General features: G+C 44.1%; 1 protein-coding gene across 1 annotated transcript in view; it reads right to left on the bottom strand.

Annotated features, from left to right (window-relative positions):
• The window catches only part of wnk4a (WNK lysine deficient protein kinase 4a), a 49,311-nt gene that overhangs the window by 16,278 nt on the left and 6,371 nt on the right, over positions 1–26,662 (bottom strand). Inside the window, 7 exon segments of the mRNA XM_056429848.1 lie at positions 122–276; positions 4,120–4,459; positions 5,508–5,727; positions 6,393–6,481; positions 8,984–9,141; positions 10,268–10,488; positions 10,810–10,982. Coding sequence (XP_056285823.1) covers positions 122–276; positions 4,120–4,459; positions 5,508–5,727; positions 6,393–6,481; positions 8,984–9,141; positions 10,268–10,488; positions 10,810–10,982 — 1,356 coding nt within the window.

A 26,662-nucleotide genomic window follows, 5' to 3' on the forward strand; every position in this document is an offset into this window, starting at 1 on the left:
AACTCCCCGTCAGCACTTGAGTCGTGTTGATGAAGGTCTCGTAAAGTCTTGACAGTCATCCATCTCCTCCCCCCATGCACACTCCACTTTGATGACACACTCTGCAATCGAGGCCACTCACCGAGGGGAAGCGGAGGGCCGGGATGGGAAGGCCGTTTGCAGCCGTCTGCCTGGCGGTGTGCGCGGTGGGAGGGGTCCCGGGCGAGTTGAAGCTGCCGGCCTCCAGCGGATCCTGAAGCCCAGAGGAGCTCAGATAGCCGTCCGTCTCGCAGTCAGCTGTTTCAACAAAAGGACAAAATCCATTAGCATGTGACCAACTGTGACAAACTGTACGGCAAACACACTCAGACACACACACACACACACACGACCTGAAACAACACGTCTAATGTCCCCGGACTGAGACGTACCCCACTGAGGATTAACACTGCTCTGGAGACACACGGGCACATTTATTTAGAGATCAATCGGATCCACAAGGACCACCAACAAGGATATTTGAGCTGTTGTTTCAGATGAAAACTGAGAAATATTCATAGCTGCAGCACGTCGTGACCTAAACCGACAGGGACTGGATTATTTAGCTCACTGTTCACGCCTCCCATGCGCTCCGAGATCAGAGCAGCTCTCTGCTCTCAAGTTGAGCCAATGCAGCGAAACTTATTTGTCTGCAGAGTTCATGATTGTTGATGGGGACACAAAACAAAACAAGGTGTCAAAAGTTTAACCTCGACGGATCCATCTGATGCACACCATGTGATATGTGGTTATAATATGCACGGGGGAAAGTATATTTACTCTGTACTTTCTTTAGTTGAGTATTTCAATTTGATGCTACTTTCCGAGTGAAATATCAGACATTTTACATAATATTTATTTCTCAAAACAACAACTTGTACTATAAGATGCACTGTATAAGATATATAAAATGCACTGTTATTGTTGCTTATAATACGAATGTTATTTTACGAATGATTCTTTTTTAATAGTCTGGTATAGTTTTTATTTAAGTAAAAATAAAAGTAATTGTAAAAGCACAACAGATTTTAACCCTCCTGTCGCCTTCGGGTCAATTTGACCCGATTCAATGTTTAATGTCGGTGTTCTTTCGGGAGTCAACAAACAAACATAAAGTACCTCACACTTAAACTTGGAAAACAATATTAATTCTAATAATTTTCTGGAGATTTTAATAGCTGGGGTCATATTGACCTCAAGGGTAAAATATGTTAGTAAATATAAAGGTAACAGGAGGGTTAAACATTGAATCGGGTCAAATTGACCCGAAGGCAACACAAGGGTTAAATGATATAATTCATCCATCCATCCATCCATTCTCATCCGCTTATTCCGGGGTCGGGTCGCGGGGGCAGCAGACCCAGCAGGTTGACCCAGACTTCCCTCTCGCCCGCGACACTTTCCAGCTCATTCTGGGGGATCCCGAGGCGTTCCCAGGCCAGCCGGGAGATATAATCTCTCCAGCGTGTCCTGGGTCTTCCCCGGGGTCTCCTCCCAGTAGGACGTGCCTGGAAAACCTCTAACGGGAGGCGTCCAGGAGGCATCCGAATCAGATGCCCGAACCACCTCAGCTGACTCCTTTCGATGCGAAGGAGTAGCGGCTCGACTCCAAGCTCCCTCCTGATGTCCGAGCTCCTTACCCTATCTCTAAGGCTGAGCCCGGCCACCCTACGGAGGAAACTCATTTTGGCCGCTTGTATTCGCGACCTCGTTCTTTCGGTCACTACCCAAAGTTCATGACCATAGGTGAGGATTGGAACGTAGACCGACCAGTAAATTGAAAGCTTCGCCTTTCGGCTCAGCTCTCTCTTCACCAAGACAGACCGGTACAGCGTCTGTTTTACTGCTGCAGCTGCACCGATCCGCCTGTCGATCTCCGCTCCATCTTACCCTCACTCGTGAACAAGACCCGAGATACTTGAACTCCTTCGCTTGGGGCAGGCACTCTGTCCCCACCTGGAGGGAGCAATCCACCGGTTTCCGGCAGAGCACCATGGCCTCAGATTTGGCGGTGCTGGCTCTCATCCCTGCCGCTTCACACTCGGCAGCAAAACGCCCCAGCGAGTGCCGAAGGTCATGGTCTGAGGATGCTAACAGGACCACATCATCTGCAAACAGAAGAGAGGCGATCCCAAGACCCCCAAACCTGACCTGCTCCACCCCCAGGCTGCGCCTAGATATCCTGTCCATGAAAATCACAAACAGGACCGGTGATAAAGGGCAGCCCTGGCGGAGACCAACACCCACCGGGAACGTGTCTGACTTACTGCCGAGGATGCGAACACAGCTCCTACTGCAGGCGTACAGAGACCGGATAGCCCGTAGCAACGGGTCCGGAACCCCATACCCCCGCAGCACCCCCCACAACAATTTCCGAGGGACCCGGTCGAAAGCCTTCTCCAAGTCCACAAAACACATGAAGACTGGTTGGGCAAACTACCAGGACCCCTCGAGGACCCTTGCGAGGGTGAAGAGCTGGTCCACAGTTCCACGACCGGGACGGAATCCGCACTGCTGGTCTTGAATCCGAGGTTCGACCAGCGGTCGGAGCCTCCTTTCCAGTACCCTGGCATAAACTTTCCCAGGGAGGCTGAGAAGTGTGATTCCACGATAGTTCGAGCACACTCTCCGGTCCCCCTTTTTGAAAATGGGAACCACCACCCCGGTCTGCCAGTCCAAGGGCACTGTTCCTGACCCCCACGCGACATTGAAGAGGCGTGTCAGCCAAGACAGTCCAACAATGTCCAGCGCCTTCAGCATCTCAGGGCGGATCTCATCCACCCCCGGCGCCTTGCCACCAAGGAGCTTTTTAACAACCTTAGCGGCCTCTGCCAGGGATATTGGTGCGACCCCCCCCAAGTCTACAGGCACTGCCCCCTCTAGAGGGGACATGTTGGCCGGATTTAGGAGTTCCTCAAAGTATTCTTTCCACCGTCCGACGATGTCCCCTGTCCGGGTCAGCAGCTCCCCCCCCACGCTGAGAACAGCCTGGGGTAGACCCTGCTTTCCCTTCCTGAGCCGTCGGACGGTTTGCCAGAACCTCTTTGAGGCCGACCGAAAGTCCTTCTCCATGGCCTCCCCGAACTCCTCCCATGCCCGAGTAATTCAAATGTGTTCAAATGTTTAAACCTCAAAATAATACTTTGATTTTGTGCGCTTACAAAAGCTTTCTCTCTAAGTTTAAGTCGTTTAAGTTTGAAAGAGAATTTAAACAAAACGAGGCTGGAAAGGCGGATTAGTTGTATTTAGCCCCTCGTTACTAACCGCCTTATTAAAAACACGTAAAAGCTTTAATATCCACGAAACGGGGTATTTACTGACGTAAATTATGTCATAGAGCAAAATGTTGAAATCTCTACCTTATTTCAGGCATCTCAGCTAAAAGAAAACATTAAACTATAATCCTCCAACCAGTTAGGTAGCAGATTATATTTATATCTGCTCAAAAAGTCATCACTTCACCTTTTTATCCTATCAGTGTGTTGAATTAGCATAATTATCTTCGCATTGAAAATGCGGAAGGTTATGTTTTGATCGCCGTGTATTTATTTATTTGTATGCATGTTACTCGCATAACTAAAAAAGTATTGAACCGAATCGCATGTAATTTGGTGGGATGATTGGTTATTATCCGGGGACCATTTGATTAGATTTTGGGATCGATCGGGTCAAAGGTCAAGGTCATGACAAGGTCAAAATCTTCTTTTTACCATAGCGCGGTCAATTTTTATCCAATTGGCATGCAACTAATGCCAAAATGTTCATAATTCAATGCCCAATCTTGTGATATGCGAAGGTATGCGCTCTACCGAGTGCCCGTTCTAATTATTATATACATTTACGAGTTATGGTTGATAATGTGTTTTGTCACAGTGACGGACAAGCAGAAAAAAAACAAAAAAACATTAACCTCGAAAAAAAGGACCCGGAAGTGAAATAAAAGAAGCTGAATCATTTGCCAGGACTCATTCCCGCCGCACGACATCAGTGTCAAACGTGTTTTATGAGCCTCAGAACGTGATCTGAAAACATGCAAACCACCACGGGCGTAGAGAGCCGACACGCATTTCATTGTACGGGATGCTTTATGAGGCGGCTCACAGTTAGCGGAGGACAAGCTGTGGTGCCGGATGTGAAAGTGCTGGTCGGCCTCCGGCTCCTCCGGCTCCGCGGGGCAGTGGGAGCTGACTCCAGAGTCCACAGAGCTGGTGACGGGGTACAGGACGGGGGCCGGAGGCGTCAGGGCGACGACGTCACTGACTTTAGTGACAGGACGGGGAGCCTGTGCTTCCTCCTCCGTGGCTTCTCGCTCCTGCTTCTTCTTCCGCTCCTCCGCCCGCCGCCGCAGCTTCTCCCGCTGCCGCTTGATGACCGCCACCCTGTCCCGTACGGCCCTGGCCACGAGCTTGAAGTCTGCCTCGCACACAAAGCCGAGCACAACCTGCGTAAGCGCAACACAGAGAAATGGTCAGGGCACAACATGAACATACACACACAAACATATATATAATGTGTAGACAATGGCTGTTGCCCTCTTTGACCTGCTGTTCGATGCGACACACAACATTTGTTTTGTAAAACCGAAGCACAAAGACTCCATTCTTCTGTCATGCGCGGCCTCTTGTGACACCCGGTCCAGCAGAGTGGGACACTCAGTCCGGACCCGCCTCTCAACACATCGTCGGATTACAGCAGATCGGCCGGACTAAATGTCCCCCGCCGATTCATAATTTGATCTTGATGAAAACTACCACACAAAGGTAAACAAGTAAGGAATTGTGTCTTGCATTTTCATTAAAAATGACCTCTACGGGGGGTGGGGGTCACACAGGCCCGTTTTGTTGCAGGCAAGACAGCCATTATATTATGAAAGACGTGACCTCGACTGCTTCCTGAGACACGCTCTCACATTACCAGCCGCTGACGGTTAAACGTTGAGCCGTGCCCTTGACACACTCTGCGAGGCGCTCTCTTTATGCGCCAGAGAGCTTTTCAAAAGTTGCCGCTGTCATGAGAGAGCCGTAAAAAGACGACGCGTAATGATGCCTCAGGTGCATTAGTGAGCCTGCATTCACTGGTTAGGGTCAAGGGTCAAGAGACAGATAACTCAAAGGGATAATAATGTCAAGACTCGGTTATGTGATGTTAGCTTAACCTGTGTTCAAAAGGTACCATATGAGGAATATCAATTGAATTATTAACATCCGGATACTGTCTTTTGTTCTGTAATTCAACTCAATAACTACAAGCAACCAATCGAGACTGTCATCCAACCACACGGCATCCTTCTTTTGTGAGGAGGAATGGTGCTTAATTGCGTTAAGAAAGGTCAATAATATATATATTATATTATATATATATATAACTTCATATCCTGTCATCCTTCCCCCCAGAAAACCTTTTTAAATCATTGTAAATCTATATCGGGATGTAGAGAAGGTGTCGGCTACGGTCGCCACGATCTGGTGATCAGTAATTAGATTTCCTACCATCTCCTGAGACACCTCCTCGGGCACGTCTTTGTACAGCTCGAACAGGAACTCGATGGCGTTGTTGTCCTTGTACTTCCCGTGGAGCTTCTTGGTGTCGTCCATGCGCAGCCACAGCTTCAGGCCCGACTTCACCATGTCGTCCTCCTCCGCCAGCTCCACGTGCACGCCGTTGTCCTCCTGGAAGAAGGGGTGATCCAGGAGGTCCTGAATGGTGTACCTGCAGCACAGGAAGAGAATCATTAAGACACAGCTTCGTGACGGACCGGGTTGCCGTATTTAAACTTAAGTTGTACTTGTATTCATCCATAACTATTGAGAAATATACAGGAATTACAATACACTAGGATCCCCCAATAAATACCACTGAGTGACTCGCAGTTATAAAATATTATAAAGTACTTTATAATGCATTATGGGTATTTCTATAAAGCATTATGGATATTTTGGAGTGCTTTTAAGTATGATTACACGGCCCTATAGATTATAAGGTGTATATATAGACACGTCTGTCATATTGTTTTTGATAATACTGCAACCTCAAAATCAAAATCACGCATATATGATCAGGAAGCTGCAGCAGAATCCTGGAGGTGAAGTTCTTTAAGCACATCTAAAAATAATAGAAACAGCATTTTACAACAGTTTAAGTTGAAAAAAAGAGCCACTTTGTAAGTTTGCAATCTAACATTTTAGTCCTTTTCTGTGTTTAACATTTGAACCTTTTTTTAGATTGATGTGTTGAACAAATAATGTTTTATCCATGTGGTGATTTAGACTCTAGCAAACTCCTGGGATAGTGATTAGTCGCTTCATAATAAAGAATAAAACACGGGATTCATGGAGTTTGTTATTTCACCGTGGTCCATCAGTGTGTGTTTCTACCTCTCATCGTTGTTCATGCGTATGCAGCCCTCGATGATCTCCTTGAGCTCCGGGACCTTGACTTTGTAGAAACTGTCGGGTTTCATTCCCTGTGAACACAATCATGAGAGGTTTGACTTCATCTGCACAGGGCTCCATCGAGGAGGGTGCTTTGAGCAGTATACGGGATCAATAGCAACAATCTCTTGTACATTCAACCTTGCAGTTCTCCCCTCAAGAGGAGCAAATCGAATCACCGCATCTTAACCCTCCGCCCGGTGGCGTCAGACATTCGACTCTGCGGTCACGTCCAAAGGGCAACAATACCGGGAGCACATCAAAAATGAAAAAAATGACAACAAATAAAGACAGCTGGAGCTCGTACGCAGAGTTTTTGATCTCAAGACCGAAAATATTCAGGGAGGACTTACTCACTTATATGAGATGAAATGAGGGAGTTGTTTCTTAATGCTATCACGAGAATGCACAAAGATTACGGCAGAGCTCGCGTCCCTGGCAAAACACAGATAAGAGAGCAAAGAGTCGAGGAGACGTTTGGCCGTCAGACAGCCAAGCAACCGGCTGATGTTCAGTCAAAAGAGAAAAATAATTGGAGCGATACAATTCGTTATCGCATTAACTGACTGACACACAAGTCTTTCTTTTTATGACTGTAAATCATCCAAATATTTTTGCTCACTCTTAAAGTGAGACAAAGCTGTGACACGTGTTGGTCTTTTTTCTAAACTGCAAAGAATGCATTCTTAAGCTAAACTGTTACAATTTTCATCTGCATGAAGGTAAATACATGACCTCTGACCTTTAAAGTGAACCCATCCTAAATATTTAGGGGCAGGGGGAGCAACTTGGCAGCAGCCGGGGATCGAACCTCCAACCTTGGGGTTAAAGGACGACCCCCCCCCCCCCTCGGTTACAGCCACGTAAGTTACATAATAATGTAATTCAAACTCACAAATTGGAAAGCCCAAAACTGAAATTCCGTCGTCTTACACGTGAAATTCGATTTAGAGGATCTGAAGCGCAGCACAGAAGTTTCTTTGTTTTGACCTTCAGAACAAAATCAGGTTTTCCCCTCATTCCAAATCTAATATACGACTCGTTAAAAAAAATGTTACGAGGTGACGGAGGCCAAGACAAGATCTTGAGAAATAAAAGCTGGGTGGTTGTCATATTGATTTTTGTCACATATGTTAATGACACTCATTCCAATGATCTTAAAACAATGATTTCATACAAGAACAAAGCGCGTTTGTGTCTTGTACGGATATACGGGCCAGGACCTCCGCTTACAGTCCGATGAGCAACTTGAGATGTGAGCCTGCCATTCATATTAATAAGCTGAACATCTCCTGGGCTCTTGGGACATGTGATGTGCATCTTTCACCATTTTATTCAGTTTTATATAACCCAGAGAATCATCAACGAGGACACAAATAATTAGTTGCAGCAAATTCCTGCAACTGGTTGGAAAATCATGTGGAGGGCCAATTACGGTAAAGCCAATGGAACGTACACCAGAAGGCATTTATTTATTTATTATTAATTGCAATTTACTTGTGATGTCAAATTTAAACATATCATGAACAACACCATGAAAAGTCTGCAGGCAGTTGTGACCGCAAAATAAAAACATTTCCAAGAACTTTACCACATTTGTTTATGTTCTTTCTATCACACGCCAAGCTATATTCCCTTTAGAGACCTCTTTAGTAGAAAGGGACATCAAGTACAAGTCAGACCGATATGTTGCTTCATGTCTTAAACCAATAAACTGACAGATGTCGTCTGTCCGTGCTGCAGTTCTGGAGGTTGTGGAGGACCCACTGCGACTCGTTGGCGTCGTCGCCTTCTCACATTCTCACTTTTCCAGCCTCCGTCAGAAGCTGTTTGCTTTGCGCACGGAGACAAAACAGCCGTCTTTGTGCGAGTGTAGAGTGAGACATAATTTTCCAAAACATATCATTTTACCGTCGCCTTGCTTCTGCCCACCGTGGCGTCATCGATGTGCTCGGCCCCCGAGAAATACAGCGGCCGTTGTTGTAACGCTACACTCTCAGAAACCGGCTACACTGCTCCTGGTCTTTCCTTGTAAGAAGTTCCACAAGAAATCTTCTGCATGTAACTGATGTGATCTAAATCCTACATCAGTTAAGGTCCTGCAAATGGGTTGCGATTTAAAAGCCCTCTTTAGATATCAAAGAATTAAGATTTCATGTTCTCATGCATATGGGCTTGAGCTCAGATAAGAAGATTGAGCAGTGTCGTTGGGTAATCTCTTCACGGAGAAGTGAACGAGGATCTTTGATCTGGTAAAAAAAACTGGCAATCAGACAAACATGTGCGACACTTCAAGATTACGGGCTGAAAATAGAAAAGTGGTCAGACTGTGGTACAGTTCTACACCCTGAGCTCATACTGGACAAAACCAAGCTTTTTAATAACCAAAAGAAGGCTTTTAAAAAATATTCCACGTGTGGCCACGCTATAAGAATGTATCCACGGGATATCATCTAATTCCACATGGGAGAAACACGTGTGTGTGATTACATTAAATGACCCGAGGCGGTCCTCCCTCCTTTCCCTTTACTCACACTGGTGACTTTGCGGTAGATCTGGGCGGCGTTTTGGCACTCGGAGTACGGGTACTCAGAGGTGGCCATCTCCAGGATGCACATTCCAAAGGCGTAGACGTCCACCGCTTCGTCGTACTTCTCCTCGTACATCTCTGGGGCCATGAACTCGGGGGTTCCTGTCAGGGTTTCAGGGGTCAGAGGTCAACGGTTATTCCAGTAATGCTACTTCACATTCAAAATGTACCTGATCCCACCTAATGTTCCACCCTCAGGACACTAAGTGTAAACTCCCATGTTACTGCTGGTTCTATTTAAAGGTACAAGAGTATAAACCATTAATATATGACTTTATGGATAAAACTGAATCATTACGGCCATTCTCAAAACAACAGCATGGCAGAATATAAACCCAACTAACAAGCTGTAAACACAATAATGACAAAGTGTACTATCGTCTTATAAACTTGTTCACAAACAGTTGTTTATGAGTTCATAGTTCTGTAAACCTGATGAATAAAATATCCCAAATTCACTCGCCTTTCTGCTCTGTTTTGGTCTCCGTCAACTCCAAAAATTGCTCTGGTATGTTCTCCAGGTATATGTATATGCACGCATCAATACACTCTTTGGTAGCGTGTTGAATAAAAAACTAATAATTATAATAAACTGTGGCTCGTTTCCTCGTCTTTCGTGCTTTTTTTTCAAGTGTTTCTAAGGTTATTCAGGTGTTGTGCGTTATTTGTGTTTCAAAATCAATTTATTTGATGATTTGATTCGCGACTTCCAAGATAAAGGACAAAAAGAAAAACAGGTTTCCTATATCGCAGAGCACGACACAACTCCTCTCATGTTAAATAAACATACAGTGTTGGATTTGGAGGTGCACTAAACTCATCAAGTGTAACATGAGCCTTTATATTTCTCCGAGCACGTCCATGGGGAATGCTGAAGAATGGAAAGTTCACGCTGACATTTGAGTTGCCGTGATTTAAAAAGCAGGCGGGAATTCAAACGGAGGCATCTCGGGAAGAGTTGCATGTTTGCGGGGGGGAAGAAGATCCAAGCAGCAGGAAGTGGAACCCTCATGCAAAATAAGAATCATGTCGGAAAGTAAACCAAAGGCTAAATCTCAATGCAGTCCCTCTGCAATGCAAGATTAATGGCATGTTTCATGTTTCAGCCTAATTACAAAGAGTTCTTAAAATAGTCATAAACGGTCTGCTTTGAGTAAAATGGTGTTTCTGATGGTGTTCCAGTGGAAGGAGATCACTCTGGGGCTCATCCGATCGAATGTGCACTCACCAATGACACTTTTAGCGAAAGAGGCACTTTTGAGAGTGGCCAGCCCGAGATCTCCAATCTTGACGGAGCCGATGGGGCCGGTGATGAAGATGTTGTCACACTTGAGGTCCCGGTGGATGATGGGAGGGGTGCGCGTGTGCAGGAAGTGAAGCCCTTTGAGGATCTGACGACTCCAGCGCTGCAGCAGCTTCAGCTTCATCTCCTTGAACCTCTTCAAGTACCTAAAACAGAAGGAAGACTAAACATCCCACACTCAAACACTCACAAAGAGTGCCAGAAAGAACTCTTATTTTGACAGCCGAGAGGAAGTTTTAACGTGAATTCTCTCTTAAGAGTGTCTCCAAAGTGGAGCTATTCTTTATTCTGCAGCTTTTAGCAGACAGGCTGTCAAACATCAGACAAAGATCCTCCTTTCTATGGAAAAAAAAAGGATATGTGCCACTTGAGAGATGAGACACCTTATTAAAAAAAGACAGAGAAGAAATGGAGATAATAAAAAAAGATCTCTTCTGATAAAAGACTGCAGTTCAAAAAGCACTCACGTTTTGAGCGTGCCTGAGGTCATGAGTTCAGTCACCAGGATGATGCACTTGTGGCCCTTCACCGTCGACTTCCAGGAGTCGTGGAAGCGGACGATGTTCGGGTGCTGCAGGCCCTTCAGCATGTCCACCTCCTCGCTGAAACGCTGTCGCTCCGCCTTCGTCAGCTTCAGGGTCTGCAGAGAAAACCGTACACAGGAAGTACATTTGGGATATTTACATGACATACGAGCACCGTGTCATTTCTGGAAACGACCGAGTCGTTTTTGTTTAGTTTGTGGAGGGATAAGATAACACAAGACTTTGTTGACCCCCGGGGGAGAAATTCATGAGCCTCATAACCAGATTGTCGTTTGGTTTCACGTCATTAACTTGTCTACGTTTGGCCGATTTCTGCTTAGTCCACAGCTCTGCTGCATTTTCTGCTCCGCTGGCTTTTATCACCGTTCGTAAAAGCAGAAGGCCTCTCAACTTTTATTACTCATCATATTTCTTTTGTTTTACTGCTTATATGTTACAGCTTGTGTCGAGGTTGCCCCTGCATTCGTAGTAAACCTCCTTGGGGTGTTTACATGCTACAGTATGTCAGTTTCTGATAAGTCCAGCAGGATATTCAGATTTCTCAAAACCAGGATCGAAGGGTTGGTACAGGTGTGACTTTTAAATGCACATGAGCGGTAATCACCAAGAACCTGATCACCACCGGGATGAAAGTGTGAATGTTATGAATGGATCACAGAGGTCTGGATCGTGGTCCATGACTACTAACAATTATTCATACACTCTGTCATATTCATTGAATGTGTTGTAACTCTGTAATGATTCCTTCTGGTCACATGACATCTATTCTTCTGTCCATCCTGGAGAGGGATCCTCCTCCGTTGCTCTCCTGAAGGTTTCTTCCCTTTTTTTCCCTGTGAAAGGGTTTTTTCAATTTCTTGGGAGTTTTTCCTGATCCGATGTGAGGTCCTGAGACAGGAATGTCATGTGTACAGATTGTAAAGCCCTCTGAGGCAAATTAGTAATTTGTTATAATGAGCTATACAAAATATAACTGAATTGAATTAAATTGAAGTTGAGTTGACAGTTGAGTTGAGGAGCTCTGGCCCTGTTGGGGTTTTGTACAGTTACATAAGAAGGTAGCGATAAACACAGCTCGCAAACACACAGGACCAATTGGATAAATCCCTGCTACTCTAACTAATGAGCTCGCTGCGGGGCTGGAAACCACAGGTTTGTCCATCTGGGCCACCATCCAGTTACACGGTCGCATTTCTATCTCAACGAGTTGAGCTACGACTCGACGCATTTCAAGGGGGGACGTTTCCGACATCCAAAGTCAAACCGAACCAAACACTGCAATCACGCTGGATGCACAAAGACATTTTTGTGCTTCCTTTAAGGATGAATGGCCCGATTTCAGCTGCTACTGGAGTAACTCTGCCTGCGGTGGGTGGTTAGTGGAAAACTCCTGGGAGGCTCCAGGGCCATGAATCCTGCATTGAGGCAGGTTTCTGGGAAAAAAGCTCTGCATATGTTTATGCTTACAATCAACTTGACCGCTGCTCTCTCTCCCTCTCTCTTTCCTCTCTGCTCGCTCTCTTTCCTCCCTGCTCTCTCGCTCAGTGAGTGAGGAGGTGCTGCTGTTCAATCAGCCTGCTCCCAGACCTGCCCTGTCGCACAAAACAAGACCCTCTTTTACCTGCGTCCGTCACCTGTCATGACGTCATAGTTCGCCAGCGACACCCAACATGAGGCCCGGGGACCTCTAACCTAGTGGTGGTCCCGGCCAATGAAAAGGCGGATAAAGCAGAAAAAAAGGGCTTTGAAGAGTGGGAGAATACTTGTTAATTTAAATATATGCAAGTCAGAAGCAAAAGTTGTGATTAAGGGGCAAATCAAAAAGAGATGGCAGAATGAATTGAAAAATGGAAGCAAAGGAAGATATATGTTTAATAATAAACAGTTGGTTGGGAGTGCAGGATCTAGTGGCTGAAATATAAAAGAGGAGAGGGTGATGACAAGACTAAGGAATGGCCATACTGGTATTAATAGTCCCCTCTTTGTTATTAGAAAACATAACAATGGAAAGTGTGACTTCTGTGAAGAAGGATAAGCGGTGAACCATGTGTTATTGTGTTATTGTTCTGTTAGAGGTACGAGTCAGCGTGGGACATTTTAAAAACGGGGCTCAGAGAAATGGGAGAGGGAAATATAATGAATGTAGAAAAGCTTTAGTGATGAATGCTGGAACATTCTTCAATTTGTATGTTTATTTGTTTGTTTGGTTTTCGTTTGGTACAAGAGGTTTACTTTCCTTAAATCCACAATCCAGATTAGCGGGTGGCGGTAATGCACCCGAAAGCTGTTTTCCAACCGCTATAAAAAGCAAAAGAAGGAAGCAGAAGAAAAGAAAAAGAAGAAGATGAAGAAGAAAAAGAAGAAGAAGAAAAAGAAAAAGAAGAAGAACCAAGTGGTTGCTTCGAGGTGGATATGTGATCTGTTTATAATGTGAATACAGCTGCAGCTTATTCCACGAGTCCTCTGTCAGAAATACTAAGTGGTTTTCCAAGAACATCATAAAAGGAGAGAGAGAGGACCATAACGGGCTTAAAAACATAAATTAGACACACAGTGTGGCGTGAGCCAGGGTGAGTCCGTTAGCGGGTTTAAGGGTTGATGTGCATCTGGACATTTATGTATTTAAGCGAGATAACAGCGGACCCTGTGGTGGCGAGCTCCGTCTCCCGTGGACAGGCCCGAGTCAGAGCGACACGCGCTATACTTGTGGCACGCGGCCGAGCCGCTCGGAGATTCTGACGTCACCAGATCCGCAGGACTTACTCGAGCTCGGCATGCAAAATACTCAAATGCTGCAAAATTGCAGACGACGTTTGGCAACTTCAGAGTTCTCTCGGGGGGGAATGAACTAAAAGTTCTGCTGTGGGCCAAAAAAAGTGAGACGTAGAACAATCCAGAGACTATTTCATGGGAGGAAAAAAACATTTTTTATTTAAAAATGCTAAAAAAGTGGAAAATGACATACAGATGGAAACAGTAAAAGCATATATGAGCTGCGTTAACTGCCATGCTGTTTGGGGATTTTATTATGTTATTCATTTCATTTCCGGGTAACATAACAACTCCTCAGAGCAAAAACACACTGAAGCTGTGACAAACACACGGTAACCCTTCAGTTTGATTGAGATTGTTTTCCCGCCAGGACCAATTAATGGACATGCCTGTTTCTGTCATTACAGAAAACTACAGAGTGTTTCAATTGGACTTCATGATGTCTGTCGCTCGTCAGCCGCCTTGTGGAAAATCCTCTGTTGATAGTTGGGCTTCCATCTCACTTTTCCACTAGATATTTAACTGTATCTATCCGTTGCCATCCCCCCCCCACCCCCCCCACCTCTTTGAAACATTTCGCAACACTGGAGAAAGCATGCAGGAGGAGGAGGAGGAGGAGGAGGAGGAGGGAACTAAATAAATAAAAACACCTCAGTTTTGAAAAGGCAAGGGAGTATTTCCAGAAAAACTAATTTAGAGGTGTGTGAATGAGCCTCTGCTAGATATTTTATTCTTAGCTGCTGCTGCTGGAAGTGTGTGTGTGTGTGTGTGTGTGTGTGAGAGAGGTGTGTGCGTGCGTGCATGTGTGTTGAGTTGGGGGTCAGCAATAGCTTGTGTTGTAAATACTTGGGCCCGGTGCCACATAAGAGGAGTTACATAAGCAGTGTTGCTGGTAGAGGAGCCACTGGTATTAAGAAGTCCCTGTCATCGCCTCTGTTATGACAACCAGTACATGAACACGACAAGTCAGCCAATAATTGCAGCAAACCAGGTGGCGTCAGCGGTGGGCTCTTAAACAGTCTGCAATCTTCTGGCGTTGCCCTCAAATAGATAAAGTCTGACCGGGATGTGAGGAACATCAGTCAGTGTGGGCAGACGGTGGCGTCTGGAGGAAGCATGCAGGGAAAAGTAGGGCAAGTGAAAAAAATTGGATTCACTCACACCACTTATAGCCCTGATGTGTGCTACGGGTTAGTAACTGGAGTTTCAGTTGGTCAAAGCCACATCTTGGATCTGCATTCAAAGCGGTTACGTTTACTATGAGGAACCTCCAAATGGTTATGAAACAGTCTCAGTTTAACACTCGTGCCTCTGTATGACCTCAATAAGTAAACCAGACCATCAGCGAGAACACAGGCTATTTCTCTACATTATTATTATTATTATTATTATTAGTAATGCACGTGTGCAACGGCGTCGATTTACGCATGAAATCAGGCAAAGTCGTGCAGGTTAACCTAAAGTCCTTCAGCGACCTGCCCACCATGGACCCAGATCCGTCTCTTTATTGCTTCCCCATCCTGTCTGTGGTACTCAGCCCGAAGCCCATTGGTTCCGACACCGAAGACATAAATCTTTAACAGCAGGTCACAAATATGGAGTAATACTAATTTATAGTAGTTTCCTAAAACAGCTGGTTCACCAGGAGTAAACAGTGCACTTGTTGGGGACTATTTTCAGCCGTGGATTAACACACATTTGGCGATCTAGTTTTTATTTACACTGTACGGCACGAGGAGGGTGAATGTGGGATTAGCTCACGATGAACTACAGTGCCCGTGTTTGTCGTAATGAAGGAACAGGTCACCCAATGCAGCGGCGTGGCTCCTTTATTAGTGTTTGTAAAAGCTTTTCGTCAAATAAACTGAGCTCCATGGCAAAGAGGAATGAGATCACAGTTTGGCTACAAAGACAAACAGCCTACTTGTTAGTAAGACCAATTCAATGTTGGCTTTTCTCTTTTATTTTAGCTCAAATAAAGTGTTTAAAATTTCTGGAGAATTGTAATCGCCATTTCTGAATATTTTCTGATATTCTATAGACTTGACATTGAATCGACACGCTGAAATTTGAAGATTCCAATATGGGATCGAGGCAGGCGGAGAATATGTTCAGAATATATACTGTACAGTGGATACGGAAAGTATTCAGACCCCTTTAAATGTGTCACTCTTTGTTTCATTGCAGCCATTTGCTAAAATCAAAAAAGTTCATTTTATTTCTCATTAATGTACACTCAGCACCCCATCTTGACAGAAAAAACAGAAATGTAGAAATGTTTGCAAATTTCTTAAAAAAGAAAAACTGAAATATCCCTCTGAGGCAAATTTGTAACTTGTGATAATGGACTATACAAAATAAAATAAACTGAATTGAATAGAAAACGTCTTCCTGTCTTTAACATACTAGGCTAGAGTTCACAGAGACCTTTTGGAGTCGGCAGGTGGAGAACCTGCAGGCCTTCGGAGGCGATGACAACCAGCTCGCCAAGAACTGGGAAAGAGGTCAAACATAACATGAACAAATGAAACAGTTTGACCCCGTTTTGACTGACATGTGAGCGCGCACGTAGGCGCTTACACTGGTGCAGTGTTGCATTTTGATGTGTTGCAGGTGAGAACTGAGGTGGCTGTGTGCTCTTTCCAAGAGAAACCTGCCGAGTTCTGTAAATGGAGCGGGCAGCGGGAGGTTAGCCATTAATCTCATCAGGATCGGGGACTCAAACACGCCTCTGACTGCTGCTCTCACACCAACGACCCGACCGGACCGGTGGCGCCCGGCTAATTACCTGCAGGGGTCGGAGGGGCCTCGATGTGGGATTACATCGTCTCTCGTGTTCAACAGAGAAAAGTCTTCCATCTGGTGTAACAGCCCGATCCAATCTGGATTTTGAGGCAGATATCGATATTTGGGAGCAAAAAATTTAATAATCTGATAACAATGTCATCAATATGCCCGCAGCATTGTCTTCGGTTACGCTTGTGACAACAGAAATGATAAAGACTAACAATGCAGTTGCTCACGAATGTCCATTAAATTCTTAAATTATAAACCGTATTGGCCGAAATGTCAGCGCACCGATAAAGTCAGGGAGCTACCAGGCTGACCACGGACAATAATGCAGCCGTGATTCATAAACAATGGCCGCCTTTGTAACTGTGACACTCGTAAACGTCGGTGTCTGCACTTTTAAGAGCATTTTGGCACTTTTCAGCCGACCTCTGGTCAAAGCTGAGAGGAGAGGAAGAGGACGCTCTCGCTTCAATCTGATCAAAACGACCCTGCGAAGGAAAGGACGGCGAGTAACGGCAGAAGAGAACACGATGAATCCAGCAAACACTTTGTCCTCTGCAGAGAACCACGGAGAGATCACAAGATGCGTGGGAGGTATCCAAGGGTTATGTCCTCAGAAACACATGCAGAGCCGCTCGGTTATGGGTCATCCAACCGAACTTGGTTCCGCAATCAAAAAGCTTTCTCTCATGACCAAAGTTTAAACAAAGTGTCAACCGGCCTCCAGCATTCCCCCAGCTCGTGTTCACCGCTGCTCGCGGTAACTTTCTCGACTGTATGACGAGAAGTCAATGAACAAGTCGTGCGTCACATGAGGTTCTTGTTCCTCATCCTGCGTGACGACGAGAGCCGAGCGACCAACTGAGGCAGATGCAGACGATAAACTGTACGCATACACCTTTACAAACTTTAAACTTTATAACCTTTAACCTTTACAACCTTGTTTCGTCAATTTAAAACCCAAAGATGTTACGTTCAATATGATACAGAACAGAAAAGCAGGACATTTGCTTCTTTGAGAGTGCAAACACAGCATTTCCTGTCAGCACCGCTGCATAAATTGGTCTAGAAATGCATCATCTCTACATTCCCTTGTCATTGCATTCCGTTGTCTCATAATCGGCACAATAAAGATGAATTGAATCAAATCTAAAATCACTTCCCACTAGAATCCACTGAGTCTTGACCTCCTGGTCTGGGCATCACCGTTTGATGTGCCGATGCACCAAACTCCACACATCTGGAACTGCAGGCAGAACAACGTATGCTAAGCTTGGCTGGGAACCATTACTTGACTGGGATACGAAGCCCTTTGAGGCTGTAGTGACCCGAGGCTCAGCATCCACCAGCAAACTGAGGAGGTGCTTTCATCTCAGGCTTCTTTTTCATAAAGCTGATAAAAATCCTTGAATATTACTTGAAATTCCACATGCCATAAAATAACTGAAACATGCTTTTATTATTCAACTCATAATAATACGATTTGTTTTCTTTCTTGATGTTTTTGTGAAAGTCTGGCAAACTGAACGGAAACATGTTGGAGATGGTATTTCTGGCGACGGGTTTGTTTGGCTCCAGGAGGGGGGGGGGGTGGTGGTGGTGGGGGGGGGGGGTAGTGCAGCCGCGCATAGTGTTACACTGACAAACAAGGATGTAGCTATCGAGTGCCACTGGCAACCAGCACCGGATATATAGTTACCTTCGCATTGAAAATGCCGGAAGGTTATGTTTTGATCGCCGTGTATTTATTTATTTATTTATTTATTTGTATGCGTGTTATTCGCAAAACTCAAAAAGTATTGAACCAAATCGCATGCAATTTGGTGGGATGATTGTTTATTATCCGGGGACCAGTTGATTAGATTTTGGGATCGATCGGGTCAAAGTCAAGATCATGGAAAGGTCAACATCTTTTTTTTACCATAGCACGATACATTTTTGTCCAATTGCCATGCAACTAATGCCAAAATGTTCATAATTCAATGCCCAATCTTGTGATATGCGAAGGTATGCGCTCTACCGAGTGCCCGTTCTAGTTTATTAAGCGGCAGTATGCAAGCGGTGACCCCGTCAAAGGAAGGCAACGTGATGAATATGCATGAAGGCTCAACTCTGTCCAATCAAAATGGCAACCCGTGAAGACGGATGTGAACACAGTTCAAGCTGGGGAGGAAAACAGGCTGGCGCGTTCTTGTTGATTGAGAAGAAGAAGAAAAAACACACATTCAAAGTGTTTGTTGACGGGCGCTGCAACGTGCCAGAGTCCAAACTCGATGGAGCCTGTGACTGTACGCCAATGGCCGATTCATCCCGGGTACTCAGGTGGCAACTGAGCAGAACATTCACACCCTCCGACACCTCCGCTCCGACACACACGGTCAGTTCAGAGAGGGCCAGCGGTATCTTAACCCTGACCAACTGTGGCCTCGGGGCCCCAGAGACTTTTAAAACCTTGGTTTGTTTAGGCAGCAGGACTCGGGGGCCCGATACGCTGTACGATACTGACGTGACCTCTGCAACCGTTGAATGGTGAGAGAAACTTGTAAACTTGTCGATCACCAGATGAATCGACTGAAAGTCAGCAAATCAGATTCAGATTCAACTTTATTGTCATTGCACAGCGTACAGAGTACAGGTACTGGGGCAACGAAATGTAGTTTTACGTCTGACCAGAGAGTTCAAAGAAGCAGTATAATATAGATAAAAAGTGCAGTGCAGAGATTAGGGATGGGTATCGTTTGGGTTTTTTCCGATACCGGTGCTAAACTGGTACTTTTAAAACGATACCGGTGCCTAAACGGTGCCTGAACCGATACTTTTTTTTTTTTAACACACAATGAGGACATTAAAAACCTCTTTGGCCATATTCCCTGTAGAAGCCGTTATCATGGAGCACCGACACACAACGGATATCAGACTGTTAACATACACAACACATGTTCTCCATTATATGATGTGATATGTATAGTCATGTGCAGACTTTATAGGGTTAACCTGTCACTGTTTTGATGGGCAAAGAGAACAACCAATCAGAGGTACTGAAGATGACATGTGACAAATAAAGTTTTGCTTCTGACAGCCAGTGTTGCCAGGTCTGCGGTTTTCCCGCGGAATTGGGCTACTTTTGAAGTGTTGCCGCGGGTTGAATTTTTTGTCCGCTGGTTCGGGTAGACCTATTTTGCATGCAAATTACATGAATATCTTTAAATAAAAATCCATATTTTAAATGAAATAATTTATTTATACCCAAATCCTACCAAACTGACTCCAGATCAGCACGTACACACATGGACATGGGACACGCCCACATACACACACTTTAAAAGCAGTGTATATGGTTTGGCACAGGCATATTTTGAGTTCTGATATTGGGCTGGTTTTTGAGTTGGTTTTGATTGGCCATTGGGCTGGTTTTGTCACACAGACCTGGCAACCCTGTACTTCTGTACATGTTATGTTTTCGTTCTTTATTTTTAACAGATTTGCAAAAATTAGCAAAAAACAGTTTTCACTTTGTCATTATGGGTTGTTGTGTGTAGAATGTTGAGGGAAATTATGAATTTAATCCATTTTGGAATAAGGCTGTAACATAACAAAATGTGGAAAAAGTGAAGCGCTGTGAATACTTTCCGGATGCACTGTATGTGTGTATATTAGGGCTGTGAAACGATTAACATTTTTAATCGGATTAATCACAGGTTTTTGTGGATTAATCATGATTAATCACATATTACCGATATTCTCGGTATATTTTGTGAGAACCTAGAGATTTATGACAAAAGACGGATATATACATTTATACATTCTTCTATACAATGGTGCTGCAACTCAGCAGTTATTTAGCAGTTTTCTTCCATATGGAACATTAATACATCTTCATCCTAAACAGAATGTTTAACCCTCCTGTTACCTTTCGGGTCAATTTGACCCCATTCAATGTTTAATGTCGGCGTTCTTTGGGGTCAATTTGACCCCAGGCTGTATTTCACTGTGTCAAACATATCAGAAATATCAACTTTTTTATTTATTTAAAGGGCTATTTAGGTAGTCAACAAACAAACATAAAGTACCTCACACTTAAACTTGGGAAGCAATATTAATTCTAATAATTTTCTGGAGGTTTTAATTGCTGGGGTCAAATTGACCCCGAGGGTAAAATATGTTCGTAAATGTAAAGGTAACAGGAGGTTAAACAGAGCATTTTTCTCTTGTTTGTCAACCATTAACTCCACCATGATACAATCTAAAGGTGGACAGATTGACAAGTGACTTTTTTTTGCTCGGTCCCGATGCGCGCGCACGGAGCTCTGTGGCGCGCCAGACGGAGATCGATAAGTGTTAACGCAACGCGAAGAGACAGAAATGACATGCTGCTGTGGAGATACGATCAACAACAGACGTTTAGTTTAATAAAAGAACAAAGACGTGCTCTAGAGAACATGTCAGGGGCGGGCCAATCTTTTTAATGTCATGCGATCTACCGACACTACGCCGCGATCGACTGGCAGGTCGCGATCGACGTGTTGAGACCCTGATCTACAGGAAGTAAAAGTCGTAACAAGGTTTCCGGAGGTGAACCTGCGGAAGGATCATTACCGATGAACAGACCGTCTGCATGAGAGCGGACAGAGTTCAGATTGAAGTGGTGTATTGGAAGCTCATTTTGCAAGTGACTTTTTTTTCGTCCCGACGACCAACAACAGACGGATTGGAAGCTCATTCTGCGCATGCGTTAAATGCGTTAAAAAACAACAACTAGTTAAACCTGTAATTGGATTAACTGAGTTAACGCGTTATTTTTCACAGCACTAGTGTATATATATATATATGTGTATGTATATATGTATACATATATGTGTGTATATATATATAAATATATATATGTGTGTATATATATATGTGTATATATATGTGTGTATATATATGTGTGTGTATATATATGTGTATACATATATGTGTGTGTATATATATACAGTATAATATATATATGCATATATATACTGTATTTAATTCATTTCATTTGTTTTATATTATTTATTTATTTTCATTTTAGAATTAAGCCATTCTGTGAATCGGCCAAACCTCCCTTCCCAGGGGGGGGTGTGAGGGATTCTTATGGCAGAGACACACGAGGTGAATCAAACCGAACCCCCCCCACACCTGCAGAAGGTGTAGGCGATTCTACACCCGGGAAAGTTTAGGAAATTTGCCTACAAACCCCCCCCGTGTGTGGGCAATGGCCGACACTCAGGGGAGGGCAGGCAAATCCCTAGAACTTTCTCCTACTGCCTTCTACGGGACTCACAGATCCGCCCCACTCCTTCCGAAGAAGGAGCAGTGCCGCCTGCTAGAAATCACTCGTATTACATAGTCTGGTTCGCTGCTCCGTGACGTCACAGGTGACTTCAAAGCACAGAACCAGTTAGAACTGGTGGGTTGAGTGACGTCACAATGCTCGCTTCAAAGACGTCTCTATGGTAGTTCCGATGCGATATATCTTTGGCCACAAGTCTTTGGGGGCGCTGTTTCCCCCCATGGACACGAGGCAAAGAGACCCGTATGTTCCCCTTTGAGTGAGAGACGACCAGTGTTGCCAGGTCCGCGGTTTTCCCGCGGAATTGGGCTACTTTTGAAGTGTTGCCGCGGGTTGAATTTTTTGTCCGCTGGTTCGGGTAGACCTATTCTGCATGCAAATTACATGAATATCTTTAAATAAAAATCCATATTTTAAATGAAATAATTTATTTATACCCAAATCCTACCAAACTGACTCCAGATCAGCACGTACACACATGGACATGGGACACGCCCACATACACACACTTTAAAAGCAGTGTATATGGTTTGGCACGGGCATATTTTGAGTTCTGATAGGGCTGGTTTTTGGGTTGGTTTTGATTGGCCATTGGGCTGGTTTTGTCACACAGACCTGGCAACCCTGGAGACGACCGCAGCAACCCTGGAGACCAGTGTTGCCAGGTCCGCGGTTTTCCCGCGGAATTGGGCTACTTTTGAAGTGTTGCCGGGTTGAATTTTGTGTCCGCTGGTTCGGGTAGACCTATTTTGCATGCAAATTACATGAATATCTTTAAATAAAAATCCATATTTAAAATGAAATAATTTATTTATACCCAAATCCTACCAAACTGACTCCAGATCAGCACGTACGCGCCGACACATCCGCTCGCAGTGGGTCACTTTCCTATCTCAGGGGGGCATCATGAAGGAGTTATGGGCATATTTTGAGTTCTGATATTGGGCTGGTTTTTGGGCTGGTTTTATTGGCCATTGGGCTGGTTTTGATTGGCCATTGGGCTTGTTTTGTCACACAGACCTGGCAACCCTGCTGACAGCGAGAGTTACACTGAAACAAGTGACGCCCCACGGTCTTTATTCCTCCGTCATTATATTCCCGGTAACACCGGGTATACAGCCGGGACCGCTGTACATCAACACATCTGCTAGCAGACTGTCACGCTCGTAGCTCGTAGCTAGCGCTAGCTACGAGCTAGCTTAAACATGGTTATAATGGCTAATTTATTATTTCTTGGGCTACTTTTATGAATGCAACACTTGCAAACAACGATACGGTACTAATCTGAGTTACGGCTGCTCGTCATCATCGGTCTCCCCGTGTTCAGGGGGACCGGTGACGGTCTCCCCATCGTACCCAGCCTGACGCTGGTGTGCTCCACACGGGCTCACGCAGTCACACAAGGCGCAGCCTCCGCTGTCAAAGTTAAATATGAGAGGCTCGTAACCTGCTGACAGGGCGGAGTCACCAGAGAAGTTCACAACAATAGTTTTTTTCTATTTCAATCGGCTCAGGCACCGGAAAGAAGCACCGGAATGTGCGTTGCGTTTCGGTCCGGGTAATACCGGTTGTATTGGAACCGGTACCACATTGGCACCGGGTTTCGGTACCCAACCCTAGCAGAGATGGTAAATAGTCGAAACAGTATGTACAACAGTATGTGTAAACAGTACATTAAATAAACTAAATGACGGTTTTGACAACCGTCAAATCCATTAATCAATAGGATTTCATTTATCAATCAAGCTGGGGGATATGAGGATTTAAACAATCATTTCATAGATCATGTTTGGGTTTTGTTTGCTGTTCGTAGCATAAAACAAGCAATTTGAAGAACTTGCTATTTGGGAAATTAGGATGACAGATTGTAAACATATATTTGTGCTTCTTTAAAAAGATGGAGCCAACACAAAAGAGTCTCCTGGAGGAATCGAGATTGATGTTATCTCGCCAGGTGTCAAAATAACAAGCTTGAATAACATTAAGCAGAGCCAGAGACTGCATAATATTTACCAGAAAACTATTCCTGGAAACTAGGAAACAAATGTACTTGTTGAAATGTCTCACATGAAGAATCGACCCACTGCTCAGAGAGACATTAATCAAAGCATAATGGAGGCAGCACACTGGTGTATGTCACTTCAACTGACAGAGAACCAGTTCATAATCACTTTTTTCCCTCTTGGAACTACCAGTTTGTTGTGGCAGAGTTAACCGATGACAAGTTTTGCCCCGCTGACGGATGAAAAACAATTATCTTTGTTGTTGTCACGACACGCGTCAGGTGATCATATTCAGTTGATAATATCTTTGCAGTTTCTCGGTTATGACAAACAGAAAGTCAGATTACTGTGTTTATCCGTCCCGGTGCCCTGACTTCTGGCTTATCTAAGATATCACGTTTAGATTTTTGATAATAAAGATTTACAGAGGCTACTGTACACCAACACATTGTTGTATTGTGTTCCAACTCTTACTTACTTAATAATAAATGATCAAACTAATCATGTCTTTCACAAGAATCAAGACTTATTCATTTTATATGGCCAGACATCGCAGACTACTACGGTTAAATACAATTTAATGAAGTAAATACACTACTAATAAGCTACTTATCATGAAAACATGTGTTGTACAAAATAAAAAGGGTCAGTGTGGCATTTAGAAGGCTATACAGTACTTTACAGTAACTACAGTAGCCCAAAGAGAGCCTTTCACGTTTCCATGTGACCCGAAGGCCACCGTAGTTCTTTAACACCACCACCGGCGTCGAGTGCAAAACCACCTGACTGCTGTTGCTCCTGAAGTCGTGTTATTATGAGATAAGCGAGGTTTTGTCCTCAGCTGCTCACATTGACACAGTCTTAGAGAGGGAGGCGTGACCAGAGGGGTAATTAGTTGGTCTCATTCACACTTCTAATTTAACATTTTTGAACGCGGCCTCTCGTCTCCTCCTGTTAGGGGTCACTGAGCGCCCGAATCCAGCGTGGATTGGACGAGAGGCGTCTATCACACGAGCTAAGAACACATTCAAAAACTCGCCTTTCTTTCTTAAAAAGAAAAGCACTGTTTCAGCAAGATGCAACCCAGATATATAAGTTTAAAACTAAGTTAAAGATGCCATGTGAGAACTCTTTGAATATATTTCGTACTAGAGATCGTAGAGTTTGTTGGACCGAATTTATGATTGACTGGCAACGTTGGTGAAGTGTTGCATGATTGTTTTGATTTTTTTTGCTTCCTTATTTATAATATTTTCCTGCTTTAACATTTTTATTTATGTGTTTCCTTTTGGCCCTTTGTGGCCAGATGCATGGTTATTTTTTACTTTATTTTCATGTTGTATTATTATTATTATGCATCCTTACTTTGAAGGTTGTATTTCTGTAAAAATACCTAAATAAAATATCAAGTATAAAAAAATGAAACTCGCCTTCGCACTTACGAGCAATTTAGTTTTTAGTCTCCCCCACCCCCCCAAAGAAACATAAATGAGACACGCCAAACGGCCTCCAGGCGCCTGAACACGGAGCCGCCACGCCGCCCCAGCATGCATCTGCAGCCTCCACCCTAAATAAGACTCCAATACACTGTCAACAGCAGGCAAAGACACGCTGTTATGTATCTTGGAGGGCAATTGCCAAATAGGTGCACTTTCTGTACAGTACACGTAGCGTAAATTCAGGCTGTCCTCTCGGGCCTCCTTCACTTTCTCCCCGGAGAACTTTGGCAGGCCCTGATAAGCTGGAACTCGCTGTGCCCTGCAAGGAAAGACCGTGTTGATGTTGGCCGCGGCGGGGCCGATAGGAAGCCCACCTTCAGATGAAAGGTTACGCGGTCGGGCTTGTGCGAGGAGAAAGGCAGCAGAGGGCTCAGATCCGTGCTTCGTTGCTGAACCTCGGAACTCCGGAGGAGCAATAATAAGGTTTCACACACAGCTTTAGTTTAATCCGGGGCTATTACGTGAGCATTAAAACTCTGAGCAGCCTCCAGCTCTTTCTGCCAAATCAGCCCACTTTCATTAATGGTTTAAACTCTTACTACAGGGCTGGTGATGCACATCTTCCACCGTCACACTTCCTCCTCCTTTCATTCTGTCAATTATTTAAAAATAATGTATCTAAAAAGTTGCACAAAAAAAGTGTAAAATGTTCCCAGAGTCTGAGGCGACGTCTTCAAATAGTTTTGTATGAACTGACTAACAGTCCAAAACCAAAAAGATAATCAACAAACAGCAACACAGACAATACTAACATTTGAGTGAATGTTTGACATTTTTGCTTGACAGAAACAATTTAAATCAGTGATAAGAATTTCCCACCATAAATTATGGGATCAAATGCTAGAGCACTACAAAAGTAAATCCAGATTAAAAATTAAGCTGGGCTTTATAATAAATTGATCGCCACAATAAAAAAAACTGTGAATGTTGGACATATTTTGCTTGAAAAATTACTTAAATTATGATTTGCTGATTGTGTCCTAGCTGTTAAAGCACCAATACAGACAAAGCTGAAACAGATCGATGACACGGGCTGGACCTCTTTTGAAAATGTTGGATACTCGTGCCGATGCAGAACTGTTTAAAAATAAATACTAAGTAAAAGTGGCAAAATTATGATTTTAAACAAGGTTAGGACTGTATCTGAATAACAAGGTCACCAATGTGGTCCCAACTGAAATGTATCTTTAGCTCTGAAAGTTGCCGTTGAACGCCCGGTCCAACATCATTACGGCTCGTGACCAATAACGACAAAGAAAACAACCTTTTATTCCCATATAGTTTAAACGGATACTTTCAGCAGTTAGAAGAAAAGAAAGAAAATTAAGAAATGCACACTTTTATTTATCCCCGTGGAGAAATACGTCTCTGCATTTGATCCATCTTTAGATATT

Source organism: Pseudoliparis swirei, chromosome 13 (assembly GCF_029220125.1).
Source record: "Pseudoliparis swirei isolate HS2019 ecotype Mariana Trench chromosome 13, NWPU_hadal_v1, whole genome shotgun sequence".
NCBI classification, from domain to species: domain Eukaryota; kingdom Metazoa; phylum Chordata; class Actinopteri; order Perciformes; family Liparidae; genus Pseudoliparis; species Pseudoliparis swirei.